This window comes from Pseudorasbora parva, chromosome 2 (genome assembly GCF_024679245.1).
Source record: "Pseudorasbora parva isolate DD20220531a chromosome 2, ASM2467924v1, whole genome shotgun sequence".
In the NCBI taxonomy this organism is placed as follows: domain Eukaryota; kingdom Metazoa; phylum Chordata; class Actinopteri; order Cypriniformes; family Gobionidae; genus Pseudorasbora; species Pseudorasbora parva.
This window is the reverse complement of record NC_090173.1, coordinates 5769897-5794326: the sequence shown is the minus strand read 5'-3', so window position 1 is coordinate 5794326 and position 24430 is coordinate 5769897. Positions and strand designations below refer to the sequence as shown.

Here is a 24430-nt window from a genome sequence, read left to right as displayed (position 1 = left end):
TTTGGTAATATTGGGATTAAACTTTTAGATTATTTAAAAGCAATATTTCGTTCAAAAGTATGCGATTAAGTACATAATCACTTTAAACTATTACTTATAAATAGCAATGTAACACCATCATTGCTGAGAAATATAATGTAGATCCAGCGGTGACGGTATTTTATTGCTAAAAGTCATGGGGCGGCATTGATACGTTTCTGTGCTCCTGAATCTGCAGCGCAATCTCCATTCTCTGTCACTCGCATACACAGTGTTGCCAACTTAGCGACTTTGTCGCTATATTTAGCGGCTTTTCAGGCCCCTCTAGTGACTTTTTTTCAAACTTTTGACAACAACTTTTTTTGTTTTTTAGCAACAAATCTAGAGACTTTTTGGACAAACTTTAGCTACTTGAAATGTCGCTAGTACTGTCCTGCGAGCGCAAGGTCTTTTTTTCCCCTCTGCTGTCACACGCAACTCTTTTCAGTGAATGGCTGAGAGGAGCTGCAGGCAGCGCATGCCGGTGAATTTACACAGACAGCAGCTGATAGACGTGAATGAGCGATCAAGCTACACATGAGCACACAGGGTTGCCACAGATTTCTCACTTAATGTTATCTGCTTATTTTGTTTTATATTTAAATAAATTCGTTATAATGACGTCCATCTCTTGTGCTTATCACTTATATTACTCACTATCACAGAGCTTTAGTTCATCAAGTTTCTCAATTCAGATTTTACACATATACCTTTTTTTTGTAATTAACTATATCATACTCATATTGTATGATAAAAACAGTCGGCTGTATTATATTATTGTAAAATACAGTAAATGAGCACGGATTAGGAGAGAAAAAACGTTAGGCAGGCTGAGCGCAAGGACGTCAGATGACGTCACTGATATGCTAATTAACGCATGATGTCATCTCGCGACATTTAGCGACTTTTTGGGCAGGCTTTAGCTACTTTCCTTGGAAAATAGTTGGAAAAATAGTTGGCAACACTGCGCATACAGAGAGCGGAAATCATGCTGCAGAGATTCAGGAGGAGCACAGAAACGTACACGGACGTGTGCATGTGTGTGTGCTTCATAATGAAAACATCCCATTAATATAGAACAATAATTCATCTGACTTGGAACTACCTGTGCATCAAACGATTTTCTTGCTCACCTTCCAGCCAATCAGAATTGAATATTCAGACAGACCATGGCATAAATTACTTTAGTTATTGTTAAACTTAAAATATTATGATAGTTTTACTTAAAGGTTAAAGATTTTTTCAGTAAAATATATTTTTTTTAAAAACAGCAGGCCAGTGTTATATATTTTGTTCAGTTGAGTTCTTAAAATATCCCAAATGTTTCCAACTATTTGTAAATTGTGAGAAAATTGCTATTTTAACCAATGAACCAGGATGTGTGAGGGCATGGCCTGTCGAGGACATCATATCTGCGTTACTCTCGGTTTCTGGTTTTATTTGGCAGAAACGCTTTACTTTTACTGCAGTGTGAACAAGAGCAGCAGCCGCTGAGCGAACTCACAGAGTAAAGTCAGAACATAATTTTAAACACACTCAAATGTATCTATTATGACAAACGGAGCTGCATTCCCTAACACTCATGACCAGAAAAGTGGAAATGGTGCCGGTGACTGTGTCCCATCATATTAATAAAAGTCCTGTTCCTTGCATTCAGCAGAGTTAAAAATTATGTCTCTTAAGACAGCACTCCTGACTGCATTGGCCTCTATCAAGATGGTGGGGGACCTGCAGGCATTTTCGGTCGACGAATCATGGCTGGAATTCGGGCCGGACATCTCTCACGTGATCCTTAGACCCCGGCCTGGATATGTGCCCAAGGTTCTCACCACTCCCTTCCGGGACCAGGTGGTGAGCCTGCAAGCGCTGCCCTCGGAGGAGGCAGACCCAGCCCTGGCTTTTCTCTGTCCTGTCCGGGCCCTACAGACTTACGTAGACAGAACGCAAAGCTTTAGGACCTAAGAGCAGCTCTTCATCTATTATGGAGGCCAGCAGAAGGGAAAGGCTTTCTCCAAGCAGAGGATGGACCACTGGATAGTGGATGCCATCGTCTTGGCGTATGAATCCCAAGACGTGCCCTGGGGTGTGGCCTCTTCCTGGGCATTGGCTCGTGGCACCTCGCTGGCAGCTATTTGTAGAGCTGCGGGCTGAGCGACACCCAACACGTTCGCTAGATTCTATACCCTGCGATTAGAGCCGGTAGCTTCCCATTTACTCACTTCCCATAGTCAGTGACACAGAAGCGCCCTTTCTCGGTGTCAGCTTGCTGCGCCACACCCTTTTTCCGTGGAACGAATACATGCGCTTATATGCTCCAGTCGAGTTCCCCTAAAGAAGGCGAACCCTGTTGAGTCCTCCGCAACCCGCGGAAGTCAGATGTGGCGTAGCGTCTGACGCCAGGTCTAACACTTGTATGCAATGATGGAACTTGTGTTAGGCTGGGTTCCATATGTTGTGACCCCCATGGGGGTCCCAAATGTGTATCTTCCATGGTAGTGCTCCCTACGGCGGGCTCTGCCGTCTCAGTTTGGTGTTGCTCCCCCGCTTATAATGGCCCGGGCCACCCCTGGGACTTCCATATGTTGTACTGCCCACAGCCAGTCCATATATGTATTCTTCAAATGGTAACTCCCTTTGGGCATGATGTGGCTTCCGCAGTGGAAGAGACTGATACAAGGTAAGGTCAGAAGAGTTTTTAAATTTCTGCCATTTCCTTCCTGCTGCCGAGTCCAGAGCAATGTTCACGGAGAACATCAGACAGCCGGGGGGCAGATGGGGTGGGGCGGGCTGGTCTGGATGAAAGGGGACAAAAGCTGTCTAAGGAGGATGTTAGAGTGGAGCAAAGAGTGTCGGTAGCACTGTTAGTGTCCAGTGCTGAGAACTGAGCAGGTGGAGGGAGTGAAGTTGAAACCATAGTGGATAGGCGAGATGGAGAGAGCTAGCGTAGATTATGCCGAAAGATAATCTGTGGAGGAGTGTGTTATGTTCGGAGTCAGTATGAGGTTTAGAGTGGTGAGAAAGTGGTCTGAGGTGTGCAATGGAGTAACTAAAGTGTTGTCCGTGGAGCAGTAGCATGTGAAGACAAGGTCTAATTGGTTACCTGATTTGTGAGTAGCTGTAGTAGATACTAACTTAAGGTCAAATGAGGTCAGTAGAGTGCTGAAGTCTGTGGCTATGTGTTTATCAAGATGGATGTTGAAGTCACCTAGCAGAACCAGAGGAGTGCCATCCTCAAGGAAGTTAGAAAGTAACACATCCAACTCCTCCAAGAAGTTACCGAGGTGACCTGGAGGACGATAGACCACTACCACATGGATTTAAACAGGGTGAGTAATAGTGATTGAGTGTGATTCAAATGAACTGCCCGATAGAGATGGTAAGGGATTAAATGTCCAATGATTTGAGATAAGCAAACCAGTACCCACAACACCCTGAATTGGCCGAGGGGTGTGTGAAAAAAAGTAAAATTAGTTGAGAGGGCTGCAGGAGTGGCAGTGTCCTCTGCTTTGATCCAGGTCTCAGTTAGGGCCATGAGGCTGAGCTGAGAATGAGTCTCAATAAATGAAATAAAGTCTGCTTTGTTTAGAGCAAACTGGCAATTCCAGAGACCAATTGGAATAGAGAGTAAAGTAGCAGAGGATTTGGGTAGACTACGCAAATTATTCGAATTGCGGCGTCTCACTCTTCGAGAAGGGTGATCAGGCTCGCATTCCCTCTGGTTCTGGACCCACTGCTGCCAAGGCCCAGTGGAAAACGAAATCATGGGAATCGCAGATGGATATCACAGAGGTATTTAAGAGGCGCGCGAGTGCTCATTCTCTGCCATCACCCGGGAGATCTGTCACTTAATCCTTGGTGTCTGAAGCCCGTCTGCGGCTTCATCTGCCCAGGGTGAGAGCCCGTTGTTTCAACTCTCCAGATACAAGGAGGTGGATGTGTTGAGTGTCAGAGTGGGGGAAGATGATTCGCCATCTCTTTCCCCAGCGCAAGAAGAGCTGGTGGAGGTGATAACTCGCGGTGTGGCTAAAGTAAATGTCGAATGGCCAGCTGAGAACCAAGGTGCTTGTCCTAAAAGTTAGATGAGCACATTCTTACACCAAATGTCCCAGCCAACATGTGTATGTGGGGCCCACGTGGATTAAACATGGGCTACAAGGGTACAGAGTGAGCATGGGCTCAAAATGGGCATCTTATCTGGGGCCCACTTGGGTGAACTAAGTACATCCCACATGGGCAAACCCAGCTGGGCTCCCATTTTGTGGGACCTAGTTGGTTCACTAATGGGAAATTAACTACATGGGTTGAAAATGAGCAACTCAGTGGTCTAATTCATTCACAGTCGAGACAAGTGCAGACACAGTCCATTCCAAAGTTAGATTGGGTAGATAGCACACAAATATAACCCTTGAAATATTTTTTATTGTTATTTTGACACTTAAAACACAATGTGACTTCAATCTAATCAAAATCTACCAAATATTTTACCAAATATTCTGCCATATAGTGGTAACAGGCATCAAGAACCTGTGGATACAGAGAAAAAAGGCAATGAAAAGTTTATTTTGTGAGCACAGAACAGCGCCGTACAGGGACCATTTTAGCTTTTATTCTAAAAGTGTGCACATTGAGTGAAATATTTCCATTCTCAAATGTTTAATTTTAAATAGATCTTTAATAAATGTTTATTTTCTCACAGAGCAACTAGTTTCCACTGAGCAATTAGATTTGAGGAGCTTTGTCCATCTCCTCACTCAGCTGTCTGTGCTTGTTTCTCTTTTTTTATTTAGTGCCAATTCAAATGAAAAGATGCACAAAAGATACCAAATATACACTCTAAAAATGGCTGGGTTAAAAACAACCCAATTGGCAACCCAGCACTGGGTAAATATTGGACAGAACACATGCTGGGTTAAATTAACCCAGTGGCATTTTAACCCAGCAGGCTGGGCTGTTGAGAAAACCCAAAATGTAGTCAATTTTTTACCATTAATGGATTTGCTATTCTGGGTTATTCTTGCTGGGTTGTTCTTAAAATTTCTCCTGTGCATTGGCCTACTGTAAAACTAGACAGTCATGAACGAACAAATGAAGAATGCATGTTTAAACTGTTAAAACAATCATTTTTTTTACTTGACAAATGGTACAACACACAAATGTGTTAAAATTGGCAACAATGACAACTGCAAACCTAATATATTCTGTCAATGTATTCACATTTAAATCAAACTTTTATTTTGACGGGTTGTCGTGATCTTCGAGTGTCTGTGTTCATGATATGACAGTTTACTCAAATGAAACGGTAAATTCTCATGTCCTCAGTGACACGGCAGAGTCTAAAAAGACAGCGAGCGTGTGGCGCCCCCGTCATTCACACAGAGACGCAAAACATGGAAGAGTTATATTTAAATAGTATTTAATATACACAGACACTGGTATATATTCGGCTACAGTCTGGAGCCCTGCGTGACGCGACTGAACGCAGCTGCGGGACCGAATATAGTCTACTTGTGAGTCGATGCTATACAGATACTATCGTCACATTTTTAACATTTCAGTATGTAACTTACTTGGTACCGAAGTACCGGTACTTGTGACATCCCAACATACAACCATGTTTAATTCTCGTAAGGGGATCATGGTTCTGTGTAATCACAAACTGTATTAAACTAACACGAGTCAGTACATTGCATCGGATTCTGAGGTAAAACTTTTGTCATCTTAACGTCATGTATGCTTAAGAATTGTTGCCGCGAAGAAGAAAAAAAAAACTATAATTATGCTAATGAAAATGATTATTAATGAAAATATATTAACTTATCTTAAAACATCTGCAACCAGTGGCTTTGGCTTTTGGATTGTCCTTTCAAAATGAATTTAAACGAATCAAGGTGGGAAGCACGTGAAACAACCAAGTGCTGGGTAGAATCAACCAAGCATTGCGACCCAGCAGGTTTAACCCAACGACTGGAAATTTGAAACTACCCAATGGTGTTTAAAATGTGATCAAATAAACTAACAAAAATTACCGTCTTAAAACAGTACAAAAAACAGTCTTAACCCAGCATTTTGGGTTAAAAAATAACCCAGCATTATTTAGAGTGTGGTAACACTTTAGAATACTGTTACAAATAATTCTGTCATTTTTAGTAGACTAAACCAGAATCTTCACTTTATAATTCATTGTATAAGGTCTCCCACATCTATCACACCTGATTCAACTCATGAGCTCATTAGACTGAAAAACCTGAAATGGGTGTGTCAGAACATTTGCAGGGCTGGTTATATTCCAAGACAGGTTAGTAGCCATAACCATAACCAAGTATTTTACAACACATCTGCTTGTGATTCTTATTAAGTAGGATTCATTTTTTTTAGGATTCTTTAGCTAACTGAAGTGTCTGAGATCCTCACACCTTCACTTCTGGAGACTTCAGGTAGGTTGCAGTTCTGGAAAAGTGTGGTGCTGGAGACTAAAGGGTTTCTGATGGGTTCACACTTAAGTCTTAATTATTTTGCAATGTGTGTCGTTTCTTCGCCATCTGTTTTTTTCTGACCCTGCTGAGCATTTCATCTAGATAAACTTGACGTGGGGTACCAAAAGGTGGCACAATGGTTGATTCATTTGTTTGGTCTTTTTCAAGGGCTGTTGTGAGAGCGATGACAGAGTGAGGAGCTGCACTGTTTTTCTTTTGTTTGTGAAATACATTATTTTAGACTGTACTTTTGATACTTTTTTATTATAAAGTTGTAAATGTAGTCATTTTCAAATTATTCCAAATAAACCTTGCATAATAAACTAAAGCATGAACTACTGGTTTCTGTTCATTGAATACTTTTAACATTTTAGTGTAGTTAGTGGATTACATGTAATGTTTGTATTTAGGGGTTTACTATAAGATAACCCAAACAGAAAATATGGTAGCCCATCTATATACCCATTGTGGCCCATAAGAGCCCTACATAACACCCATCTGGATCCCGTCATCAACCCATATGGGCAGACCCATGTAGGCCCCAAATGGGTGCTACCTGGGTTACCCATATGGGCCCAGTATGAGCCCATCAAGAGACTGTCATCAACCCATTTGGGCCCCATAAGGGTTCTGTATGTGGTCCACATTGGCCCCATTTATTAGAACCCTATAATGAACACACAAATGGGCCCCACTTAGAGCCCACTATGGACCCATCATGTGCCCCTGTGGGCTAACATCATGTGCCCCTGTGGGCTAACCATGTGGAGCCAATGGACAAAATGATATGGGCCCCATATGGGTTGCCCATGCAGGGCCCAAGTGAGAGCCCATTAAAAACCCACATGGGGCCCACATGGCAATGTTAGCTGGGGTGTCACCTTCACCACGGGGCCTTTCTTTCTTTCCTGATTTACACAGTATGCTGTGTAGATCGTCCCTGAAGGCCCCCACACTCCCCACTAAGCCACTAAAGACTACATCAGGGTTGGTGGAGAAAGCGTATACAGCAGCAGGGCAGGCTGGTGCTTTTTTGCATACTATGAGCATTTTTCAAGCATACCAAGCTGAACGCCTTGGGGATTTGGAGGGCAGTTAGGGGATTGGCCCTGATGCAGTTCGCGAAAGAGAGACATCTGTGGCTCAACCTCTCTGAGATCAAAGATAAAGTTAAGGTTTTTCTCCTCAATGCTCCAATTGATCCCTCTGGTCTGTTCAGCGACGCTATAAATATAGTCGTCGACAGATTTCAGGAGAGTAGGAAGCAAGCGGAAGCCTTTAAGAAATATCTTCCGTGCCGCCATCAACCCTCTGGGGATGCTGGGCATGAGCAGCCCCAGCCATCAAGCTCTTCATAGAGGCAACAGCAAAAGGAAAGTGTCGCATCTCGTGCTACACCTCAAGATTTGGTGGGCCAGGTCGGCACTCTCAGCCAAAGCTTTCAAAGCCGAAGACTGACCTGAGGGTCGTGCTTCAGGCAAAGAAGGCTTCAGGTCAAAAGAGGACCATGATCTGCTTTTCAAAGGAAAGCTTGACTCGCAAACAAACAAAGCAATGTGCAAATACAAAGAACAGTTTAAAGGAGTTACAAATATATGTATTGTGTTTTGCAAATAAATGAGTGAGCATACATATTTCATAAATAAAAACAAACCATCCTACAAATTGCATGTAACGTTTGAACAAATACCAAATCAAGCCACACAAATGCATTTGTCTGTTAAAATCTCTCAGCTTAATTTTCTCACAAATGCAGTTTGAACAGATTTTCTCACAATTGGAGTTTGCGTAGCCTGACGTGGTCATGCTCAATTCTAGTCAGAATATGAGTCTGATGCTCCATTGGGCTGTGATTATGGGGCGTGTTTCAACCGAACCAGGAAAGACCTCGATTGGACAGACCTATAACCAATTAGATCAGCGGAATTTTGAATTTAAAAAGAATTTAAGGATACACAGAATACTTACCAACATGATCATCATTTTTAGAGAAATAGTGAAGGTGAATGCAGATAAGAACAAGTTCTCCGTTTAGGATTCGGACGAATATAACCCAAGCCCCTTTGATGACGTGATGATTACGTTACTGTTGATCATCTGTCCGTCATCGTCTAAAGCCCGCCCTGATGATCTCATTGGTCCGAACAGTTTCTGTTCAGGCATAATTTCTCCTCTATGAAGCGAGGCCAGACCGAACCGCCTGAGCTCAAATGTTGTGGAGGGTTGCCAAGTTTTTACAACAAAACCCGCCAACTACAAGCCCAAAACAAGCCCCATTGTTTTTAAAGGAGGTTCTCCGGAGAAAAAAAATGCGGTTTGGGGGGTAAAATGTGTTATTTTGTAAAGGTTACCCACTAAAATTTGCATTCCTGGGTCTATATATCACATAATTGAGTTCGCTTCAACCCGCGGACATGGAAAACAACCTACAGTAAAAACGCAGACTTGACAACACAGTGCAGTTGAGTTCTGTTGACGTTATGCGTTTCTCTAATTGGTTGTAGATCTTTCCTGGTTCGGTTGAAACATGCCCCATAACAATGGAGCAGTATCAGACTCATATTCTGACTAGAATTGAGTTTGACGAAATCAGGCTAGAAGAGAACTGCAGTTGTGAGAAAATCTGCACGAACGACATTTGTGACAAAATCTGCGCAAACTGCATTTGCACATCGCTTTCTGTTTGTTTGCATGTCGTGTTTTCCTTTGCAAAGCAGATCGTGTCTGTTTGTAAAATGCTGGATTTGTGTAATTATGGCACAAAAATCATTCCATAACAATCTTACATAAACTTCCTTTAGCGACAGTCGGACTGGTGCACAGCAGCATGCGGGAGCGTTCTTCACCAAGCACACTTATGCATTTAAAGTTTAAAGCAGCTTCTGTCAGTGAGTTTCATATTTTTATATATAAGTCCACTGCATTACATAATCGCTTTATGGAGCATTTGTAAGAAAAAATATCGCAGGGCGAGTTCGTACACTGTGTGTGAGCGTAACATCAAGCAAAGCGCTCGCGAGGGTGTGTGTGAAGAATTTGAAGCAAGCAGAAAAGGGATGTTTTTAAAGCACACAGCGCCATCGCGCATTCACGGTTAAAAGCTCGAATCGATTCTCAAATTATCAGAATTGATCCAGAATCATTGGAGATTTTTTTATTATTATTACAAAATAAACAGATAAAGGCATACAACATGTCTTATTGTAGTGTATTTTATAGTGTTTCACTTTAAGTGGTAGCCTATTTTTAAAGGATTTAAGTGGTAGCCTATAAACCACGCCAAAGAATAAAAAATGTATAATCTCAAAACAAATTAATTAATTTCGATCTTTAAACAGCCCAAATTAAATTTGATAAAGTATGTTACTAGGAATCTAATTTTCTATAGGCCTATTGTTATTTAGCCTAAATAAGTACATTTGGTAAATAAGGAATTAATGTCAATTAATCAAATTATTAATGTGATTGAGAGTTTTGACAATATAGTGTTTTAAATGATAGGCTAGATTAAGTATGAAATATCAATGTAATTGCTCAACATCATTTTAAATTAGTAATGATTCTTAACAATAATTCAATTAATTTCTCAAATAGAGGCTGTGAAAGTTATTTAACTTGTTTTGCACAACTTAATTATACTAAAACTAAATTAGCAGGAGTGAAGCTTACCTGAAGACACGGCTAGCTACTTCGAAATTCAAGTGAAAGAGTAAAAGCCTTACAAGAAGCCTTTCGGTATTAACTTGACAAAGATGTGTTTGAGTTGTAGAGTCTAGCTGTGATGATTTATATAACGATTTTGCATAATGTGGTGCCGCCTATTTAATAATCGGTCTGATCTCCCCCCCTTTGAGGTCAAGCCTCAAGTCTCGACTAAAACTGTGTAATCATATCATTATTAGTATGTATTTTCGCTTATATCACAGCGCTCATTCTGTTTTTAATACAAACAGCGGCTCAGTGCGTCACGCGATCCTTTAAACGCCTTTGTGAAAGTGAAAGTCTCGTCTATTCTTAAAGCTCGCTTCATCTCGACTGCAGTGTGCGCTTCACGGTGAGTGTTTGAGTTACAGGCAAATGTCATGAAAAAATGCTATATCCCTTGTGAAAATATTACACAAACCAAAACTGTTATTAGTCTGTGAATGATAAAATACTGTATAGTGACTAATAGCAAATATTGCATGTCACGAAATGTACCGTCGGACTGTAATGTAAAAAGGTTTTGAATCACTGATTAAGAGTGTCAGATCGCTTATTCATTTGATAATGATTCACTTATTTTATTTTATGTCCAGAAAGATAAATTACTATCAGTGTGATTCTTTCAGATGTTTGGCAAAGAAATTGAGATTTCTGCTTATTAACAATTCAACTGTCTATCTCACTTTGATAATGGCATACAAATTTCATAGTTTTTCAGTCAATATTAAACAAACAAAAAAAAAACTATATATCTTTTTGTGCTGCTTGCATAACTTGTGCCATTGTTGCTATTTAATTTAGACCGTTTTATGAAAAAATATTGTTGGTTTCATCGGTGGGAATGTCTTTGAGCAAGATAAAAGACCCTCAGATGATGGAGCAGGTGAGTGTCTCTCTTTGTCATTATCGTATAATAGGTGAATTATATATACGTATATCGTATAATATCATAATGTTATTAAATATAGTTTTTTTTTTGGGGGGGGGGGGGGGGGGGGGGTTATAAAAACCTCCTACTCCTTCCTGGTTTTCGGTGTTTTTTTTCGTTTTTTTATATCTTTTCAACATATTTGTCACAAGAGGCGTATATTTAAAAGACGTCCACTGAAGAGCCAGAATACAAGTTTTTATGATGTATGATGTTTTTTGACGTTCTCTGCACATCCGATATTGACGTTCATGGAACCTCAAGGTTAAAAACGCTCATCAGCGTGTGTTTGTCACAACACACATTATTTTATAACACACAATACATTATATATATATATATTAGTTTCTGGATAATATGATTTTTTTTCACGGTTCTCCCATGATTCTGAAAACTAAACATTAGACAACTAAACAAAATAACATTGATACTACTTGAGTTGTACTATAAATGAGTCTATTAAAATATATATATATATTACATTTTATATATATAAAATATATATATTACACTACATTTTATCCATAGGTTTTATCAGTCACTGGTGACACCTAGTGGAATAATATTGTATTATTTAAAGCTTAGCATTACATTCAAACATAATTTACTAATTTTAGTCACGGCTGCCACAACATCAGTGATTATATTTCCGACCATAAACCTTACAATACTTTTATAGTTATTATTTGATGTTTGCAAAACATAAATAGCCGTATTTTAATAAATAATAGCTCAAACAAGCCTTAAAATACATATTGTTGTATATTGTCTTATTAGTGATGAAGCCAGATGAATAGATAAAACCAGCCCCAGCTTATTTGAAGAAATTGGTCTTGCAATATTCCTAACTTGTAAGTTGTTTTAATGGGCTAAATATTAAAAACATGTATACAGATTAGGCTAAATAACAAAGTGGATACAATCTAAGCTTTTATTTCAAGAACTAAAGCTAAATATAGCTGGCTGCAGTTTTTGAAAATGGTATTTCAATTAAATAAGACACATTCCCGAAATCAATCTGTTTCTGTTTCCGTTGGGCGATGTAAAAAAATGATGTTGAATATCTCCTGCTTTTCCGAATTATAGCCGTCAAAGTTTGCCAGTTTTGTTAATAATAGCCTCGGATCTGTATTCAATTTTAACACATGTAGTGTGTGTGCTCAGGGACAACACATGTTGTGTAGATTTTAACACATGTAGTGTGTGTGCTCAGGGACAACACATGTTGTGTAGATTTTAACACATGTAGTGTGTGTGCTCAGGGACAACACATGTTGTGTAGATTTTAACACATGTAGTGTGTGTGTGTGTGCTCAGGGACAACACATGTTGTGTTACAAAGGACACTTATTCAGCACTTCAGGTAATAGATTTATATTAGTAGTGTTTCAAACGGGGAGTTATTCAATGACTATGGACCATTAATGCCCCCTTGTGGAATAACCGAGTAATATGACTGTGCTGGAAAGTGCGTCATTCAGTCGTTGCTATGACCATCCATAGAGTGTGGACTGTGGAACGTATGAGAGTTTGCCTCAGTTCAGAAAGAGGTGCTATTAATCGTGTGTGTGCATCTAAAAGTAAGTTTCTCTGTTTATTGATCTTCTGTAAATTGTTCTTTATGGATTACCACCATAATTACAGTTTGTTACATACAGTAGGTCGAGTTATTGCCGCCTATACGGCCGATCAACCAGACTATATTATCAGATTGCATGCATATAACGTAATTTCAACATTTCTTCCTTGCTGTTCAGATCAAGCGTAAGTGTAATAGCTTTTTGTTGTGTATATTTATATACTTTGTTGAAATTGCTGCGTTCACGAGGCAAATGCATAGTCATTCTGTTATGCACGGACTTTCTATATGACGTCATTGACGCTACAGCCGCGGGTTCGAGCCCCGGTCTAACCAAAGTTAAATAATTTTGAGATAAGATGACAAAAGTGAGTAATATGACTTCTGGATATGCTTTAATGTCTTTCTAAGTATTGAAAACATTTTGTATCTTTGTTATTGATTATTTTGTTATGCTATTATTTGTATTAATGTTAAGCACTGATATATATTGGTTTCTATTTGTCTTATAGAACCACACATGCACCCAATAAATCCTCAACAAACCCTATAAGCATCTTCATTGCGTCCTGACCAGACGTACCACAGTGATTAATTTAACCCGATCCACATTAGTTGCTACAAAACATATGGTCCTTCGAGCCGGAGGCAGTAATTGCTGTGGATAGATTGAAGATGTTTTCAGACAAGATGACCAGAGATGGACGGCCAGCTGACGTTCGTCCTAAGCGGCGTATACAGCCTCCAGCCTGGTTGGAGGATTATGAGGTGGCTCTCCCTCACTATGGCCAACAGTCTCAAGCAGCTCATGCATTCCTTCATCACAGAGAGTTACAGGCAAGTCACATTGAAAGGGTAGCCGAGATGACCCCTCTCATGTATCCGTCCGCAAGTGACGAGGCCATGTGGGCAGAACGAAGAGCCATAAGTAGTTCACCCCCCCCTGGACCAAGATATGAAAGCACACCTGTAGTTCACCCGGTGGCAACGGAGGATGTATCTGAGATTCTGAAAATGATGCAACAGCTTAGACGAGAAAACCAACAACTACAGTCTACAGTGCTAGATATGCAACAGCAAATGGGCATTGGCAAAGCCTCCTCAATCCACCAAAGAGCGGAGCCTTCGCGATATGACATGGCTCGGTTGCCATCAAGCCGAGCACCTGTACCAGAACATGAAGACTGGCCATTGCCACCTCCTCCTGTAGTGGATGATGACATCTCTCCCCCCATAAGGGATGTACCACCCCCACCTCCTAGACACAATGTATCAGATATGGTGGAGGAATTAACCACTAAACTGCGGAGATTACAGAATAAGGACCAAACACCCTCTGGCATATCAACACCTGAGTACTGTGAACCTGAGATGTACCCTATGGCAACAACTCCACTGCAGAGGGCGCAATATTATTCACAGTCGAGGCATCCCCAAACAGCCCCTACCGCCAACCTGCCATCCTATAGAGACACAGGACAGCATCCTTACTACCATCAACAAGAGAAGATATACAGAGGCCCTACACCCACAATTCCTGACTTCACCAAGGGAGACCCACGGGAGTTTGCACGACTGAAGGTCTCATTAGACAATCTTCTACCTGAGGATGCTACTGAGAGATTAAAATATCAAGTTCTCTTGGAGCACTTGAAGTTTGAGGATGCTCTCCTCATTGCAGACTCTTACATCAATTCCTGCAAGCCCTATTCAGATACCATGGCTTCTCTTGCTGAGCAATATGGGCAACCTCACCAGTTAGCCTTACGGCGGATTGCTGATTTGATGGATGATGCTACTATCCGTAGCCATGATGCCAGTGGATTCAAAAGGTTTGCACTGAGAGTCAGAGCATTGGTCGGCATGTTGGACCAGCTGGGGGATAGCGGCAGGGTTGAGCTCCAGTGCGGTTCGCATGTGACAAGACTGTTGTCGAAGTTGCCCCACGACTTGCGAGCTGATTTCAAAAGGTATATGTACCCCTTAAATGTTCGCATACCCACTCTTTTACACTTTGCAGACTGGCTTGAATATGAGCTAAAAATACAGGAGAGTGGTTTCGAGTTTCTTGGAAGTGACAGAAGGGAGCATACTGCCCAGAGGAGAGACAGGCGCCTAGATTTTAAATCCACCAAGACAATGGCTATATTCCACAGTGCGGACCCTGCTCTCAATACCACATCTCCCGAAGAGTCCAGTTTGAGTGTGGCTAAACCTCAGGACAAACCAAAAATGTTCTGCCCCTACTGCACGAATACCCAGCATTATTTGAATCAGTGCCATAATTTCAGCCAGCTCACAAAGGATCAGAAAACTAACTGGGTGAAAACCAATAAGAGATGCTGGCGTTGTGGTCGGTCTCATCAGGCAGCGCAGTGCCGTTTGAGAAACAGCTGTAAAGTATGCAAGGGTAAACATCTCGAGGCACTTCATGAGTTGAATGAGAGGCCAGTCAATGAGAACACTTGTCTTGTCAACAAGACCAATGATGTCCTGTACCTAGACCGACCGTTAGGATGTAGTCAGGTCCTGTTAAAGGTTACGAAAGTAATTCTTCGGAATGGGGAACAGGCCATTGAGACGTTTGCAATTTTGGATGATGGCTCAGAACGCACCATACTTTTGCAAGCAGCTGCTCAGAAACTGAAGCTACAGGGTGAACCAGAAGACCTAGCTCTGAGAACTGTTAGACAGGACATGAGAATCATACATGGAACTTCTGTGTCCTTTACCATCTCTCCAGCTTGTCAGCCTCAAAGAGTCTTTAAGATACACAGGGCCTTTACTGCAGACCAATTGGGGCTCGCTGAGCACACATGTCCAGCTGTGACACTACAGAATAAATACAGACATCTTAGAGGGCTGCCAATCCCTTCCTTTGACAGTGTACGGCCCCTTCTATTAATCGGCTCTGACTATCCCCACTTAGTTACCCCGATTGAGCCAGTGCGATTGGGTCCTCCTGGTGGACCGGCAGCAGTGAAGACCCGACTAGGCTGGACAGTCCAAGGACCTGCTAAGCTTGTGCAACATCCACTTCTTACCCATCAATGTCTCAACATATCAATTCGTTCCCCTTCCAGTGAGCTGTTCAGACATATTGAGAAACTTTGGCAACTTGATGTACTGCCCTACCGGAGTGAGAAACTTGCCACCAGATCCAAACAAGATCAAGAAGCCATCGACCTGCTAGAGGCAAAGACAACTCGAATTGATATCAAAGGAACCCAACGCTATGCTACGCCCCTCTTAAGAATTAAGAATATGCCGAAATTACATGCCACAAAGCAAGCGGTAATGCCTAATCTTCGTAGCACAGAAAATCGCCTGGCTAAGGATCCTGCGAAATTGGAGGCTTACAGAACGGAAATTCAGAGACTGATACAGGCAGGCTATGTAGTTGCAGTACCGGAGGAGAAGCTCACTGGGGAAGAAGAATCATGGTTCATCCCCCACCACATGGTGAGCCATAATGGAAAGAACAGAGTTGTTTTCAATTGTTCTTTCTCATACAGAGGAGAAAATCTGAATGACCTGCTTCTACCTGGACCAACTCTGGGGTCCTCCTTGCTCGGGGTACTGCTACGATTCCGGGAGCATCCAGTAGCCTTTAGTAGTGATATAAAAGGCATGTTCCATCAAGTAAGACTACTTCCTGAGGACAAGCCGCTCCTCCGATTTCTATGGCGTGATCTGAACAGAGAGGAGTTTCCTAGTATCTATGAGTGGCAAGTACTCCCGTTTGGAACGACTTGTAGTCCGTGCTGTGCCACATACGCACTACAGAAGCACGTAGTCGACCACAGTGAGCCAGGAGATCATTGCAGACACTCCATCGAAAGGTGTTTCTATGTAGATAACTGTCTACAGAGTGTCGCTACACCTGAGGAGGCTAAAGGCTGGTGAATACACTGAGGAATCTGTTAGCGGAAGGAGGATTTGAACTACGGCAATGGGCATGCAATTCTCCTAATGTCATCAATCATCTGCCACTGGAAGCCAGATCAGAAAGCAGTGAGCTTTGGCTTAACCAAACCAAATCAGATCCTCAAGAACTTGCATTAGGGTTGCGCTGGATGTGTCAATCTGATACTCTCGGATACCAAAGCCGCCTCGCTGACTGCTCAACTCCCACAATGAGAAACATATACAAGGTAGTGGCAAGCCAGTATGACCCCCTTGGGTTTCTTGTTCCATACATCACTCGGGCTAAGATACTTATACAGAGTCTGTGGGCGAAACAGAGAGAGTGGGATGATCCACTACTGCCAAATGACATTCTTCAAACATGGCATGATTGGCAACGAGAACTGCCACATCTAACTGAAATCACACTACCCCGCTGCTATGTGAGTTCCCAGATGGACTCCCTGCATTGTAGTCGGCAAGTACATATTTTCAGTGATGCCTCTGAACAGGCCTATGGGTCTGTAGCATACTTGCGCACTGAGGATCCAAGGGGAGGTGTAGAGGTGTCTTTTCTCACAGCCAGGTCAAGAGTAGCCCCTAAACGGCAGTTATCTGTGCCTAGATTGGAATTGTGTGCTGCTCTCACTGGTGCACAGTTAGCTTCATTATTGGCCAAAGAGCTCACCCTGAACATCGAATCCTTTGTTCTCTGGACTGACTCCACTACAGTCCTGACATGGCTGCAGTCGGAATCCTGTCGCTACAAAGTATTTGTGGGAACCAGAATTGCCGAAATACAAGAACTCACAAGTGGGCACACCTGGCGGTATGTGGAATCAGCCAATAATCCAGCTGACTACATTACTCATGGGAAGACTCTAAAAGAGCTGGCAACAGACAAAATATGGAGACATGGACCAGAATGCCTCTTGCTCTCACCCAGCTGCTGGCCCATTATCCCCAAAGTAAGTACCGCTGAAAATCCTGCTGAACTGAAGAAGGCTACCTTTTGTAGTCACCTAACAGTTGCTGATGCTCAGTCCTTGCCTGACCCCCAACAGTTCAGCAGTTTTAAAGCTTTGGTCGAAGCTGCAGCACTTCTTCGCCATGGGGCGGCCGGTAAAGAAGGGGATCCCTCCGCTGAGGATCATCAATTAGCAGAAAGAGACATTCTAAGGAAATCTCAATGTGATAGCTTCCCTGAGGACTTCCACTGTTTAGTGGCAGGGAAACCAGTACCGTACTCTAGCCGACTACTAACATTGGCACCCGAATATGATCACACAGTAGGGCTCATTCGAGTTGGTGGGAGACTTCGCCACAGTCAACAGCTGGACGCAGATATCATCCACCCAGTTGTCCTGGATCCCTCTCACAAAATAACCCAACTACTCATTCAGAACATAGATAAAGAGCTTCATCACCCTGGTTCTGAACGGGTCTTTGCGGAGATCCGCCGTAAATATTGGATTTTGCGCGGTAGAGAAGCAGTTAAACGGCACCAATTTTCATGTCCTGACTGTCAAAGATGGCGAGCTAAGCCAACTGTGCCTCGTATGGCAGACCTCCCTCAGGCCAGACTGCAAATATTCAAACCTCCGTTCTTCTCCACTGGAATGGACTGTTTCGGACCCTTTACCGTTAAAATAGGTAGAAGATGTGAGAAACGTTGGGGCATTTTGTTTAAATGCCTGACTACCCGTGCTGTCCACATCGACCTTTTAAGCAGCCTTGACACTGACTCGTTCCTGATGGCTCTAAGACGCTTTACAGCACGCCGGGGGAAACCTTCAGAATTACTATCCGATCAGGGCACAAAATTTAAAGGTGGAGAAAGAGAGCTCCAAGAGTCATTCAAATCATTGGGTCCCACCCTGCAGATGGAGCTGGCCAAACAGCAAATTCAATTCCGATTTAATCCTCCAAGTAGTCCCCATTTTGGAGGAGTTTGGGAACGTGAGATTAGATCCATCAAGTCAGCTCTGTATGCCATTTTACAAGGGCAAAGTACAACTGAGGAGGTCCTGAACACAGTTCTCACTGAAATAGAAGGAATTTTGAATTCCAAACCTCTGGGTTACGTCTCTACCGACATTGCTGACCCCAACCCAGTAACTCCAAACCTTCTTCTTATGGGGCGGCTTGATCCATCACTCCCCCAGACAGTGTATCATGAAACAGAACTCCTAAGTCGGCGTAGATGGAGACACTCTCAGGTGCTTGCAGATCAGTTCTGGACACACTTCACCAGGTACTATCTACCCAACTTACAAACCCGTGCTAAATGGCAGCGGGACAAGGACCAGTTGCAGCCGAATATGATTGTTCTGATTGTGGACCCACAGTTACCTAGAGCCCTCTGGCCAGTTGGGAGGATCACTGATGTTTTCCCCGGGGCTGATGGACGAATCAGGACAGCTGAGGTGAAAATTAAGGACAGAACCTACATCAGACCCGTAGCGCGCCTCATAAAATTACCAGCACTCCCAGACATTGGTGTAGTAGCAGGCCCTCCTTAATATGCAAATTTGACAGTGCAAATTTGGGGGCGGCTGTTACAAAGGACACTTATTCAGCACTTCAGGTAATAGATTTATATTAGTAGTGTTTTAAACGGGGAGTTATTCAATGACTATGGACCATTAATGCCCCCTTGTGGAATAACCGAGTAATATGACTGTGCTGGAAAGTGCGTCATTCAGTCGTTGCTATGACCATCCATAGAGTGTGGACTGTGGAACGTATGAGAGTTTGCCTCAGTTCAGAAAGAGGTGCTATTAATCGTGTGCGTGCATCTAAAAGTAAGTTTCTCTGTTTATTGATCTTCTGTAAATTGTTCTTTATGGATTACCACCATAATTACAGTTTGTTACATACAGTAGGTCGAGTTATTGCCGCCTATACGGCCGATCAACCAGACTATATTATCAGATTGCATGCATATAACGTAATTTCAACATTTCTTCCTTGCTGTTCAGATCAAGCGTAAGTGTAATAGCTTTTTGTTGTGTATATTTATATACTTTGTTGAAATTGCTGCGTTCACGAGGCAAATGCATAGTCATTCTGTTATGCACGGACTTTCTATATGACGTCATTGACGCTACAGCCGCGGGTTCGAGCCCCGGTCTAACCAAAGTTAAATAATTTTGAGATAAGATGACAAAAGTGAGTAATATGACTTCTGGATATGCTTTAATGTCTTTCTAAGTATTGAAAACATTTTGTATCTTTGTTATTGATTATTTTGTTATGCTATTATTTGTATTAATGTTAAGCACTGATATATATTGGTTTCTATTTGTCTTATAGAACCACACATGCACCCAATAAATCCTCAACAAACCCTATAAGCATCTTCATTGCGTCCTGACCAGACGTACCACAGTGATTAATTTAACCCGATCCACATTAGTTGCTACAAAACATGTTGTGTAGATTTTAACACATGTAGTGTGTGTGTTCTCAGGGTCAACACATGTTGTGTAGATTTTAACACATGTAGTGTATGTGTGCTCAGGGATGACACTTGTTGTGTAGATATTAACACATGTAGTGTGTGTGTTCTCAGGGTCGACACATGTAGTGTGTGTGTGCTCAGGGTCAACACATGTTGTGTAGATTTTAACACATGTAGTGTGTGTGTGCTCAGGGACTACACTACATTTGCGGCAAATGTGGGCCCCATTATGGGTTTGCACCCGGGATGCACATTGGGGTAAGACGTGGAAGCCCAGACATGCTAAAAGTGGAACCTGTAAGGGTACTGCATGGGTCTTAATTGGGCAATTCATGTCAGACCCATTTGGGCCCCATCTGCTTAAAGGGCATTTAAAATGGGCTTGCACTCGGGATCCACACAGGGGCCAGGCGTGAATGCCCAGATGGGTTTTAAGGGGGTCCTGTAAAGGTCTTACCTGGGTAATTAATGTCAGACCCAGACGGGCTTTGAAAGGGATCTATAAGGGGGTTATCTGGGATCTTAACCGGGCAATTCATGACAGACCCATTTGGGCCCCACCTGCCTAAAGGGCGTTTAAAATGGGCTTGCACCCGCAATCCACACGGGGGCCAGCCGTTGATGCCCAGATGGGTTTTAAGTGGGACCTGTAAGGGTCTTATGTGGGTTAACTGGGTAATTCATGTCAGACCCATTTGGCCCTCACCTGCCTATAGGGGTTTAAAGTGGGCTTAAACCAGGATTCAACCGTGAATGCCCATATGGGCTTAAAGTGGGCTCTGTAAGGATCTTATGTGGGTCCTTACTGGGCAATTCATGCAAGGCCTATCCAAGCCCAACCATGCCAAATGGTTTAAGGAAACAACCTAAGAAAAACTAAAAACGAAGAATTAATAAAAGGCCAAGATAAATACAAGACACTTGACGGTTTGAACTACAATAAATGTATTGTTAAATTGAACAACTAAAATAATATTAAAAAAAAAAAAAAAAAAACATTTAAAGGTCACAACATACCGGTAAACAAATAAAAAAAAAATAGATAAAAAAAAAAAATCTCTGAAGAAAACATCTCTCCAAAAAATACATTAATACAAAATTGTTACATAGAACAACAAACAAACTTAAAAAAAGAAAATAAAGTAATGTCACAACATACCGGTAAAGAAATCAAATATTTTATATATATATATATATATATATATATATATATATATATATATATATATATATATGCAAACATCTCAACAAAAAATACATTAATACAAAATACACTCATGGCGTCTGTGTGGTGGACGCTCTTTTTCTCTTTGGGCTCTTGCAGCCCTCTGCTCTCCACGGTCACGTGCGACGGTAAACAACTTCCCCACCGCTGTTTCCATTTCTTTGTGGTTCACATTGAGTCATTGCATTACTCTTCAGTGCACCTAAAAACAAAGGAGCATAAGTCAAATTCAGCAATGCTCTTTTTTGCTCCAACTTGCAACTCTTCAAATCATTTAGTCAAGTAAAACATTTCCCCAGGTTGTAAGCTAAATGTTTGCATTTTACCTCAATTTGTGAATGTCTGATATGAAGTTTCCTCGAAGTCACAGCAGCAGTGTTTTCCGATTGGACTGTTAACGTTTTGAGCGCGAAACAAGGCTTTCGTATAAAGGCCCCTTATATTTGTCCTAATAACTGCGTGATCAAATGTTACGACCCCCTTTTTGTCTAGGGGTTGGTCTGGGGAATTAACAATTAACAGGGATTGAAGGTAACACTTCAATCTTGGGTAGGGGTGTAACGATTCGTTTAACAACGATTCGATTCGTATCACGATTTGAGGTTGTCGATACGATTTAAGGACGATATTGGTTCATTTAGAACGATATGATCCGAAACGATTCAGTGACTTGAAATCGATTCAGTAGCTTTTAAGCCAAAAATTTAAATCAATGTTTTATTTCAGTCGATTCGAATCGTTGTTAAAACGAATCGTTACAGCCCTAATCTCCAGTCCCAGAGTGAAGGAATTCACACGAGTCTGCTTATTTGCAGGAAAAAGTAGGAATTTAATTACAAAAATAAACAGTAAGTTTAACAGAGGACAATCTGGAAGCACTTGCCAAGGGGAGAGCAAGCCTTAAAATAACAACAAAAAAACACGATCAACTAACTCAATTTTGGAGCAGCTAACTTACCTCAACTACTCAAAAGAAAAGGGAAAAATAAACAAAATACTTCCCTTAACTCCTTAACTGCACCAAAAACAGGGATGAAATGATAGTCAAAGTAAAAGGCTCTCCCTCTATGCATCCATTTTAAGTTTACACCAATCTTTGACAAGAAACAAAATTAAGAAGAAAAAGGTAAAACTCTTGATCACCACAGCACACTTAGCCAACTCATCACAAAAAAACCTCAAGCTCTCAACAAACAATTGCACCAATGTTCAGTCAGGAGCAGAAGAGAATAGCACACCTCCAAATGGCATTATAATCTCCACTCTCAGCCGCAAACACACTGACATAACGAACTACAGGTGTATGTCATCCTGCACTGTGAGGAGCAGAGAGAGAGAGAGAGAGAGAGAGAGAGAGAGAGAGAGAGAGAGAGAGAGAGAGAGAGAGAGAGAGAGAGAGAGAGAGAGAGAGAGAGAGAGAGAGAGAGAGAGAGAGAGATTTTTTTTGATTTTTCAAAAATCTTTATTTACATCAAATCAAAACAACAAACATCTTTTTCCACAAACATCCTAAAAAATCTATTTTATATATAAAGTGCAAAGTGCAGTTCATTTTCTACAACAGAACATAAAGCACCTCTATGGCACCATATTTCTTCAAACACTGCTACTGATTTCATAGTTTTGTAAAAAAGAAAATCAATTGACAGTCTTGCTTTAATCAAAGCAGCAAATACCTTTTCCACATCACATTCTCTATTGTGCTCAATTTTATCTCTTCTACTGACATAAATAGACATTTTGGCTTGACCTAAAATAAAATTAATCACCTGACATTCTTGCTTTCTTTTTTGTACATATTTAAAACCCAAAATAAAAGTTTGTACAGAAAATTCCTCATTAAAACAATTTAACAGACTTTGTAAAACATAAAACAGAGGCTTCAGTCTTGAACACTGCATAAAAGTGTGAAAAACAGTCTCTCTTTTAAAACAAAAAGGACACTCTTGGCTAACATTTGGATTTAAAACAGAAATAAAAGCATTAACCGCAATAATACCATGAAGAATTCGCCACTGTAAATCTCCAACTCGTTTGGCTAACGGTGGCTTATAAAGTGCTCTCCACTCTGGTTTAACATCTTTACTCATTTTAAAAACATCACGCCAAGGTGAATCAACTCTTCCATGTAAGCCCTTTTTATTAAAAGATTTTACACAAGCTTTATACCATTTTTTACCATTATTTTCACACAGCTCCATGTCTGTCAATTTTTCAATGTCCAAAAAAAAACCCATTGTTTCCTCCAACCTGGGTGAAAGAAGCAAGTTTGGAAAAGAGTCTTTTTCATCTGGGATTAACTCCCCTTTACAAAAACTTTGAAGCATGATTTTTTCCTCTGTTGTAAAAAACGACTGTAATTTTTGAAGTACCTGTGCAACAACTCGACACGATTTAACATTTAAACCATTAGCAACATCATTAACATTTACAAAACTTGGTCCAGCCACTTTCATTAAACATTCAAGTGTTACAATTTTGGCTTTAATAAATGTTGCAGTCATTGCTCCGCATTCGCCCAGAATGTCCAAACGTGAGCCATAGATCAAAGGCTCTTTCAAAAACCAGAATAGAGAGATTTCAGTGTCATCTCTTTTCACATTAAAAAGGTTCCATACTTTAAAAAGATTTCTGTAAAAGTCTGGCATCCTGGATGTATTTAACTTTCCGGGATCCAACAAGAACAATGATTTGTCCAAACATAGTCCTTCAGCAGTCCTCAAAATCATACAAGCCAAGGGCCTCCAACATAAATTGTCCGGTCCAACAATAAAACGTTGGATAAAATGCAATCTAAAAGCAGCAGTCCGACTTTGCAAATGTATAAGCCCTTGCCCTCCTTCTTCTTTAGGCAAATACAAGACGTTATGAGGAATCCAATGCATTTTTTCCCAAAAAAAATCAACTAAAAGAGACTGAATTTTTGAAATTAACCAAACAGGCGGATCCATACAAGCCAATCGATGCCACAGTAAAGAGGCTACTAAGTTATTAGTAATCAAAGTACGTCCTCTATATGATAAACTTTTTACAATCCATTTCCACTTCAAGAGACGACTTTTAACTTTTTCAATTAGTCCTTCCCAGTTTTTTTGAACAATTATATCTTCCCCTAAAAACACTCCCAGATATT

The 24430-nt window shown here is 41.3% G+C and overlaps 1 protein-coding gene across 1 annotated transcript; it reads left to right on the top strand.

Annotated features, from left to right (window-relative positions):
• Window positions 1-16626: 16626 nt before the first annotated feature.
• Window positions 16627-20040, top strand: LOC137090957 (uncharacterized). The gene is made up of 2 exons (XM_067454988.1): window positions 16627-19413; window positions 19925-20040. The coding sequence occupies exon 1, from the start codon at window positions 16780-16782 to the stop codon at window positions 19129-19131; it is 2352 nt and encodes a 783-aa protein (XP_067311089.1). The 5' UTR covers window positions 16627-16779; the 3' UTR covers window positions 19132-19413; window positions 19925-20040.
• Window positions 20041-24430: the final 4390 nt, after the last annotated feature.

What these genes read in the sequence shown, in the direction of transcription:
- LOC137090957 (XM_067454988.1), top strand. Translation starts at nt 16,780, where the DNA reads ATGTGTCAATCTGATACTCTCGGATACCAAAGCCGCCTCGCTGACTGC.